The following is a 10,355-nucleotide window of genomic DNA, read 5'->3' on the forward strand; positions in this document are numbered from 1 at the left end:
TAATAATTCATATAAAATATTATTTTCAATATTATACACAGTTTTTTATATATAATATGAAAAATACATTCGTAAAAAATACAAAAGAATAAAGCGCACCCTTAGTTTTTGATAAAATTATTATATAATATGATATTTTATATATCAAATAATTTTGGATTTGTGTGCTTAGTATTTTTACTTCAATTTTTTTATATGAAATATAGAGAATCGTGTTGATAGCATAATATATATATATTAAATGTCGATTTTTGTGAAATAATAAAATATATACTAAGAATTTTATCGAAAAAAAATGATGGACGAACAAATCCCTTATGTTAATTACAATGGATCTATTACATTTGAAATTTAATTGTTTACCCTACAATTTTATAATTTATGGTTAACATTCAATTTGATAAAATGAAATTTATTATGTAATCTTACAAATATTACATTAAAATATTATTCGAACATAAAAAAAAAAAAAAAAAAAGTATACCAATATTTTATTTTTTATTTAAAAAATTTAAATAAATCCAAAAACCCTCTAAAATTGAAACACCATACAAATTAATGATGTATTGACATTGGGCGTTTGAGTAGACGGCTTCATATTTATTTGTTTGGTTAATTATGAGCACACCTCATTACATGCACACACATTTATTTACATTAGCAACTACCACACCAGCTGTCGAGTTACACTTTTTCGGGTCTTGTCGTTCGTCCAGTGTAATTTGTTTTATTATATCTAATTTATAAATTATTATATTGGATTAAAAATTTATTCAAGAAACACTTAAATAATAGCAAACTGTAAATTTTTATATTATAAAAATAATAAAAAAAAAAATGTGAAAAAGGTCAAAAGGTTAGACAGAGAGCTTGAATGTCGTTTTAAAGGGAAACTAACATCAATATGTTCGCTTAGCTCTTTTTTGGGTTTTAAAATTTGAATTTGATTTAAATGGAGTATTATTTAATAATAACTCGGAAAATTTAACGTGTTAGGTAAGCATTGAATATTGTTCCACATTACTAAATATATACGAACTCCTATAATATATAAGAGTGAATGATCACTCTACTTATCATCAATTGATTTTAGGTTGGATATCCAGATCAGAGCCATGGTATTCTTTAGCCATCAAATTTCAATTTTTTTATTATTTAGACTCTAATTTTATTCTTTTTTGAAATTTTTTTTTTTTTTTTACAAAACACTCCATTATATATTATTTAATATCAAACTCAAAACCAATATTTTTCAAATCAAATCAAAAGTTTAATTTGCGGCGGTTTTTTTTTTTTTTGTGTAATATAAAAAATAATATTTTATATTGAATTGTTAATTTATTTTTTAAAAAAAATATAATACAATTTATATACTGTTGTATGAATGTATGCATATATTATATGTTTTATTAATATTTATCTAGACTTATATAGCACAAAATTAGTATTGAACAAACCCATTATTATTATTATTATTATTATTATTATTATTATTATTATTATTTGAGTTATTAAATGAGTGAAGAGGATTCTGAAGCAGCAGTAGCTTCTCCTACTTAATGCATTCATTTCTTCTTCCTACTTTGATCTATGCATCTATACCTACCTACCAACCTATCTTCCTTCCTTCCCTCCAAAATACATGTGTTTATTTTTGACATATTGATTTTGAGTTTTGGTTTTAAATAGTAAAATTTGAATTAAAAATATTATTTGATGTGATATAAATATGTTTGATGTAATATTTTGAATATAAAATTAAATTTTAGTGTAATACTAAATGAAAATTAGGTGTTTAATTTAATATGTTTTTAAATAAAAAATTGTTGGAATAGTAAAAACCGTCTGGGGTTTAAACCCATAACCTCACGGTGACAAATCCAACCCCTATACCATCGGACTATTCCTTACCGGACACCAATTATTGGTATTTGGTACATCTATGTATGTATATTGCAATTCTTGAATTTACCGGCAACAATAATTCATCTTATTTGTGTTAAAATTGTATGAACTCAAAACTAGTATAATATTATTAGTTTTGATCGAACCTAACAAAAAAAAATTTGGATTAAAATATGTATTTAATCTGGCATTTATTTTTTTTTGTAAAATACTGTGGTAATTTTTCTTAATATTATAGAATTTACATTTATCAAAATAAAATAAAATAAAAACATGGCTATTATTTATTAATGTCTTAAATAACAAAATACTACTACGTCCATTCTTAAAAATGGACAATAGGGTTTAAAAGGTTATTTAGGCACTGTTTGGATATAATTTAATTTTTAAAAATTTGGAGTTTTAAAAATAGTTAAATTTAATTATAAAAGAAAAAAAAAAAGTGTATATGTAACATAGTTGCTCAGATGTGTTTTTTTTAATTGAGTTTGAAAAAATTTTATTTAATTTTGATAATATAAGATATTTTGTAAAAACAATATATATATTTTTTAAAAATATAGAGTTTAAATAGTAAATGTTACGATTTATGGAATAAACTCTATTTTTATTGAACACAATTAGGGTACAATATTATATTTATACAAGAGATATATTAGGTAGAATATATATATCAATATATAAAATATATATATACTATATATATATCCACATCCCCCCTCAAACTCAAGGTGGAACGGTGGAGCCCAACTTGAGTTTGTTCAAAAATGACTGAAAACGGCCGGGAAGGTGAGGTTTGGTGAATCCGTCGGCCGTCTGATCAGCAGAGGAAATAGGAGACAAGGAGATGCTTCCATGAGCAACGTGATGACGTACAAGGTGACAGTCGATCTCAATATGCTTCGTACGCTCGTGGAAGACATCATTTGTCGAAATCTTCATGGCGCTCTGACTGTCGCAATGGATAATAGTGGCAGAGGGCTGAGGCACTCCAAGATCAGCCAAAAGCCAGCGAAGCCATAGAAGCTCAGCAGCGGTATCGGCAAGGGCTCTATATTCAGACTCTGCACTGGACCGGGAGACAACCGTCTGTTTCTTGCTGCGCCATGAAATAAGCGAGTCGCCAAGGAAGAAGCAAAACCCGGTTGTCGAGCGGCGATCAGAGGGATCTCCCGCCCAATCAGCGTCAGAATACCCGGTCAAAACTAAGGAGGATCGAGCGGAATAATGAAGTCCATGAAGCAGGGTACCTTTGACGTACCGGAGAATCCGTAGGACAGCAGAATGATGAGTCGTCCGAGGAGCAGACATAAACTGACTGACGATATGGACGGCATAAGCAATATCCGGTCGAGTGACAGTCAGGTAGATGAGACTTCCCACTAGCTGACGATACAAAGTCGGATCATCAAGGGGAACGCCGTCCATCGGAGTAAGACGACAGTCAGAATCAAGAGGTGTAGGAGCAGTCTTGGAGTCAGTGAGACCGGCAATAGATAGGAGGTCGGAGGCATACTTGGCTTGAGAGAGATAATATCCGTCGGAGGTGTCGGAGATCTCAAGTCCTAGGAAGTACCGAAGAGGCCCTAAACTCTTCATCTCGAAGTGGCGGTTTAGATGAGCTTGCAACTCGGAGATACCTGATGCATCATCTCCCGTAATAATCATGTCATCCACATAAAGCAATAAAATAGTAATTCCAGCTGACCCACGTCGAAGGAAGAGAGCCGAATCATGATCACTAGAAGTAAAGCCAAGCTGGAGTAGAGCAGAGCTAAATTTCGAAAACCAAGCTCGAGGTGCCTGTTTCAAACCATATAGGGCACGGCGAAGTTTGCATACCTTGGAAGAGGTAGGAAAACCAGGAGGAGGAGACATGTAGATATCCTCGGATAAATCACCATGCAAGAACGCATTCTTGACATCAAGCTGATGTAGGGGCCACCGACGAGCGGCATCGATGGCGATAAGACAGCGGACAGAGGTGAGACGAGCAACCGGGGCAAATGTCTCCTCATAGTCGATACCATACTGCTGGGTGTAGCCTTTGGCTACCAAACGTGCCTTGTAGCGCTCGATAGATCCATCAGAGTTAGTTTTGATTCTGAATACCCACTTGCAGCTAATAGGTTTCTTGCCAGGGGGAAGATCAACCATATCCCACGTATGTGTTTTCTCCAAAGCCTGCAACTCCTCAGACATAGCCTGCCGCCACAACGGATCCGCATACGCCTCACGAAAGGTCCTGGGCTCATGATGGGACAAGGTGGCAGAGAAGCAGTGATAATCAAGTAAGTGAGTAGGAAGGTGACTAACCCGAGTGGAGCGACGAGGGCCAGGATCAGGGGCTGAGATCGAAGTCGTGTCAGGCTCTGGTGGTGGTGATGTATCGGAGTCGAGAGCAAGAGTAGGCTCGGGGATCAGCTGCGGTTCAGGAGGCGCAACCGAGACAGCGTCAGGAGCGGGAGATGGAGACGGAGCCGTGTCACTGGAAGGGAATAGGGGTGGAGAGGACAAGGTAAAGAACGGAGACGAACGATCAAAGGGGACTCGGAAGTGAGACAAGGAAGAGAATTTGGTATCCTCCCAAAATGTGACATGACGAGAAATACGTAGCCTATTGGAAATAGGATCCCAACAACGATAACCCTTATGTTCTAACCCATAGCCCAGGAAGCAACACAGACGAGCGCGAGGTTCTAACTTAGTGCGCTCATGAGGAGGGAGGAGGACAAAACTGACACAACCGAAAGGGCGGAGAAGACTATAATCAGGGGTACGATTAAATAGTCTTTCAAAAGGACTGACATTACCTAGGACAGAGGAAGGGACACGATTTATAGTGTGGACAGCGGTGAGTGCGGCTTCTCCCCAAAAGCGATCTGGACAAGAGGCTGATAAGATAAGGGTGCGGACTGTATCGAGGATATGTCGGTGTTTGCGTTCGGCGCGACCATTTTGTGGAGAGGTGTATGGGCAGGAGCGTTGGACAACAGTACCTTGATCAGATAAGAAACTAAGAAATGATGTATCAGTATACTCAAGAGCATTATCTGTGCGGAGAGTTTTTATAGTAGAGGAAAATTGGGTATGTATCATTTTAGCAAAGGTCATATAAATAGATGGAAGTTCAGAACGATGCCGCAGAAAGTAAATCCATGTAAAACGAGAATAGTCATCAATAAAAATCACAAAATAACGAGAACCATTCATAGACACAGTGGGCGAAGGTCCCCAAATATCCGAGTGAACTAAAGAAAATGGAGTATCCGCAATGGAAGTACTATGAGGAAACGACAGAGCAGGTTGTTTTCCCAACGAACAATCTACACAATTAAAAGACTCAAACTTAACAGAACCCAAACTACCCTGACTAATCAAGGACCTGACTTTATTGGAAGACGCATGACTGAGACGACGATGCCACTGAAGGCAGGATGGTGTAGAGGTGGTGGCAGCTGAGATAGAGGGACGAGGGACCTGGAGTGACGTAAGTTCAAATAAGCGGCCCGTCTTCCGGCCCTTCCCAAGAGTCCGCCCGGTTTGCGCGTCCTGAACCTGCACACCAGTAGAAGAAAATAACACGGTGAGACCTTGATCAACTAATTGACCAACGGAAATCAGATTTAAGGTTAATTGAGGGATACAATATGTGTCAGGGAGGGATAAGGATGAGGTGGATGTATGTCCGGTATGGGTGATGCGCATATGGGTACCATCGGCAGTAAGGATAGGGGGTAAGGATGGTGCGGTGGATGTGGAGGTCATAAGGCGTATATCAGAGGTCATATGATTACTGCAAGCAGAATCAAAATACCAAGGAGAGTTACCTGATGTGGTAGACATGGCGGTATTGGAAGATAGAACCTGTTTAAGAAGAGCTTCCAGGTCCTGAATCGTAGGAGGCGCAGGCGCAGGCGCAGCAGAGGCTGTGACAGAGGAGGTACCAGACTGAGGTCCACGAGAATTCCGAGGCTTGTAGTTACTACTTCCAGAGCGAGGTGGTCTAGTGGGGCAATACTGTATAGTATGGCCTAAAACATGACAGTAGTGACACTCCACCTTTGGGCAATGACCGAAGTCATGATCAGAGGACTGACATCTTTTGCAACGATGAGAACGACTCTGAGTAGGAGTTCGGGCAGTGACCGCAAGAGCAGAGTCAAGCTGAGGAGCCTTAGCTAGGTGGAGACGAGTTTCCTCAAACAGAATCTCCTGAATAGCTGCATCCAAGGTAGGAAGTGGATGCCGATGTAACAAAGAGGCACGAACTGCCTCATACTCTGGACGCAAAGCTATTAAGACCTGAATGAGGCGAAGATGATCAGGACTGATCTCTGCTTGATCCAACCGATGCCAAAGGGGTTGCACTTGGGCAAGGAAGTCGTTGATAGATTGTCCTGGTTCCTGTTTTAGATCGTGGAGAGTGCTCCATAACTGATAATAATGTGCCAAACCAGTAGCACGGAAGCGGACTGCCAAGAAATCCCACGCTGCCTTGGCAGTGTCAAATTGGGCAAGCTGAACATGGATCGCCGGAGTGGAAGTATTGCGCAACCAAGTGAGAATTTGATGGTTTTTACTATCCCAATCTTCCAATTTTTCAATATAAGATTCAACAACTGTGGCGGTAGGCGTAACTTCTCCTATAGAGACTGGAGCAATGGGGGCAACTATATCTCCCGTAACAATTCGCCACAATTTCCGACCTATCAAAAAACTTTTCATCGATTGTGCCCACAAACTGTAATTATCTCCAGACAAAACAACATTGATCGGAATATGTACATCCATCTTTTCCATAGAAACTCAAGAGAAAACAGAATCTCAAACCTCAAGCCGAAAGCCGAAACGAAAGAAACCGAATCAAAACCCGAAACACAAAAAATCAACCGGATACAAAAAACTGCTCAAACCGAGGAAGTGAAGATACCATCGCGGAGGAAATCAAATTCCGAACACGACGGTGCAAAGATCGCCGCCAACGGCCGCCGCACGCGCCCCCACGCGCCGGCGAGGCGTCCGGCCGGAAAAACACGTCGGGCGCGTGTGACTCTCACGCGCCGCCGTTCGCCGAACTGTTCCGGCGTCCGGCCGGTCTCGTGACGGCGAAGACGATGGTGGTGGCGGTGACGGTCGGAAGTGATCGGAAATATGCTATCTGGAATTCGTGGGTTGTTTCGATTTAGTCGGGAAAAAGCATGGCTCTGATACCATGTTACGATTTATGGAATAAACTCTATTTTCATTGAACACAATTAGGGTATGGTATATAAACTCTATTTTCATTGAACACAATTAGGGTATAATATTATATTTATACAAGAAATATATTAGGTAGAATATATATATCAATATATAAAATATATATATATACTATATATATATCAACAGTAAAATACAGAAATACTGAACTAAAGGAACACACCCAATATAATTCACATTTTTGTCTTTTTTTTTTTTCTACATAAATTTTCTTATTACTCATGCTTTTCTTTAAAATTCTCGACAAATCTAACTAAATAAGAAATAACTAAATCCCAAAAGGGAACATTACAAACTAATTTAATTAATTAATTAATTAACGAAAAGGGATTACTGTTGGTCTGTATCTTCTTCTCCACCCACGACGGCGACAACACAGGGCTCATTTCATACTCCGCCGCCGCAGCCGCGCTACTAACAACCTTCACAATCGCCGTCGTCCCCTCCAATTTCTCCTCCGGCATGATCTTAATCCTCCACACCTTGAACGTCTGGTCCAACCCGGCGCTGTACAGCAGAAACCCCATCACCACCACCTTCTCTATCTCCATCGCCGCCGCCAGACACTTCACCGGCCCTCTGTGCGCCTCCACCACCGCCAAACACTCATGGATGCAGCTCCCCTCCTCCCTCCTCCAAACCCTAACCGTCGTGTCCTCCGACCCGCTGAACACCAGCTTCTCAATCGCCGCCAGACACAGCACCGCGAACCGGTGGCCCTGCAAAAAACCGCCGTGATTAAACCTCCCCGACGTCCGCTCCTTCTCCCAGAAATTAATAAACCCGTCGGAGGTCCCGGAGTACAGAAAACACGACGAATTCGCCGCCGCCGTGCTTAACGCCAAGGCGTTCACCGGCGACGGCTGGAATTTCAGCGTCATTGTTAGAGTGTGCGAGCTCTGTCCGTACACCCGCCGCCAGATCTTCACGGAGCCGTCCGATGAGCACGTGAAGACGCAGCCGTCTTCCTGGTTGACCACCAGGTCGGTCACGTGACCCTCGTGCGCCGGGAAGGAGTCGACGCAGCGGTGGTCGGAAACTCTCCAGGCCTTCACCGTCCGGTCCCACGATCCGGTGTACAAAATTCCCTCCGTCTGATTATACGCCATACAAGAAATCGAATCCTTGTGCTTGAAGCTGGTCGTCTTCGTCGGAAATTTGAAAATCGACCGGTTTTTGGGCAGGTTCGCGACTTTCCTCGCCTGAAAATTCTCCGGCCCGGCGGTGATGTTCCAGACTCGCACTTTACAGTCCTTGTGGGAGGAGAAAAGCGTGTTTCCGTGGGCTAAAATCGCGCGGACGTCGCCATGGCTGGATTTGAAGTATCCTCGGTCGGAGCAGTCGGGCTGGCGCCATGCGCGGATGCGGGAGCTTTCGGAGCCGGTGAAGACGAGGCCCTTGGCGGCGGCGATGGAGAAAATGGTGCCGTCCTGGCGGTGGAGGGAGGCGATGCAGTGGTAGAGGAGGGAGGGGGAGGGGGTTTGGTGGGGGGAGAGGGTCCAGGGGGAATCGGGGCTGCACGGCGGGGGGAGGGCGGCGGCGGCGGCGCTGTTGGTGGAGGATCGGGAGGGGCTGTAGAGGAGGTTGTCGTGGTGGTGGTCGTAGCTGGATTGGGTTAGGGATTTGCAGGAAAGGCGGGCGGCGGCGGGAGAGTGGATTGTGGTGGTTCTGGCGGGGTCTTGGTGGTGGTGGAGGAGGAAGGCGGAGAGGGGAGCTGATCTGTGTTGGTCCATTGATGGAATTAGGGTTTAGGGTTTGGACATGTAAATTAGTTGCAGCGATGGTGTTTGGACTGTAAATATTTCTGTCTGTCTGCCTGCCTGCCTGCCTGCTAGTGTTTTTTTATAGACACAAGAAGCAGAGAAACAACATAGAATGTTTGTGGTAGGGATGGCGATTTATCGGGTCGGGTTTGGTTGGATCGAGACCCGACTTGAATACAAATAATTTGGTTTTATATTTGAATAGATTTTAGGCTAAATGGTACAAAATTTACTTATAGTTTCATAAAATTGCGCCCGTATTTTTAAAATTGCATCAAATTTGTTTATAGTTTCATAAACTACGTAGCTAACCCTAGTCATTCTTATTCAAATGTTGTTTGATTTGCAATTTCATAACATCTATTTCAAAACCATTAAATTTACAAATATATTCATTTTTTTTATATTCAACTCCAAAAAACTGGAAAAAATTCTTAAAATAAGATTTGCGAGAGAAATAAAAAGAGATTAAATCCCTCGCAAATATCACAATTCTAATATTAGAATTCAGAACAAAAATCATTTTTGGTCTCATTCAATATCACAATTATCAATGGTACCATTCAAAAGAATTTATCAATTTTGGTCTCATTCAAATGAAAATTTATCAATTTTAATCTCAAAATAGTTGACTGGGACTGAACACAGCCGTGTTGGCTTGAACACGGCAGTGTTGAATGACTCAGAAGGTGACTGGGCGTCCCCAGGCAGCCAACACGGCCGTGTTGATTACCCTGCACTTCTAAACACGGCCGTGTTCTGCCCGTGTTCTGAACACAACCAGGCAACCAACATGGCCGTGTTGATTACCCCTCACTTCTAAATACGACCGTGTTCCTGTCCGTGTTCTGAACACAACCATGTTCTTGTCCATTTCCTACGCATGTTCTCAGCACAGCCATGTTCTAAGTCATGTTCTAGGCATGTTCCTAGGCCATGTTCACAACCATGTTTTCAATATAATCATATTGTAGGTCATATTTATTATTATTTTTACTTTTTGGTTAAAATTATTTGATATAAATATATATATTTATAATTCAACAAACATATTTTTTATGATTATTTTATAATATAAAAAATAATCAATTTTTAATATTTTAAAAATATATAAAAATAATAATATATTAATATATATTTTTAATAATACTCACTCCGTCCCAATTACCATGTCTACATTGCTGTTTTGTCCGTCCCACATCCCATGTCACTTTTCTTTTTTGGAAAATAATTACACACTATTTTTTAATTTAATTTTTTTTAATTTTAATTAGTTTTTTAATCTTAAGTTATAATTATTTATATTATATGATAATTATTTTCACTAATACATTTTTAATTATCTACTAATTTTACTTATTCTAAATTCTCGTGTCGACCCAGACATCCGTGGGACGGAGGGAGTATTATTTTAAAATATTA

The 10,355-nt window shown here is 40.2% G+C and overlaps 1 protein-coding gene across 1 annotated transcript; it reads right to left on the reverse strand.

The window, feature by feature from the left end:
• Positions 1–7,388: 7,388 nt before the first annotated feature.
• Positions 7,389–8,969, reverse strand: LOC127255836 (protein JINGUBANG-like). The gene has a single exon (XM_051281587.1). It carries the CDS (start codon positions 8,901–8,903, stop codon positions 7,479–7,481), a length of 1,425 nt encoding a protein of 474 aa, XP_051137544.1. The 5' UTR covers positions 8,904–8,969; the 3' UTR covers positions 7,389–7,478.
• Between the last annotated feature and the right edge of the window lie 1,386 nt (positions 8,970–10,355).

Source organism: Andrographis paniculata, unplaced genomic scaffold (genome assembly GCF_009805555.1).
Source record: "Andrographis paniculata isolate CXL003 unplaced genomic scaffold, ASM980555v1 Contig54END, whole genome shotgun sequence".
Classification (NCBI taxonomy): Eukaryota; Viridiplantae; Streptophyta; class Magnoliopsida; order Lamiales; family Acanthaceae; genus Andrographis; species Andrographis paniculata.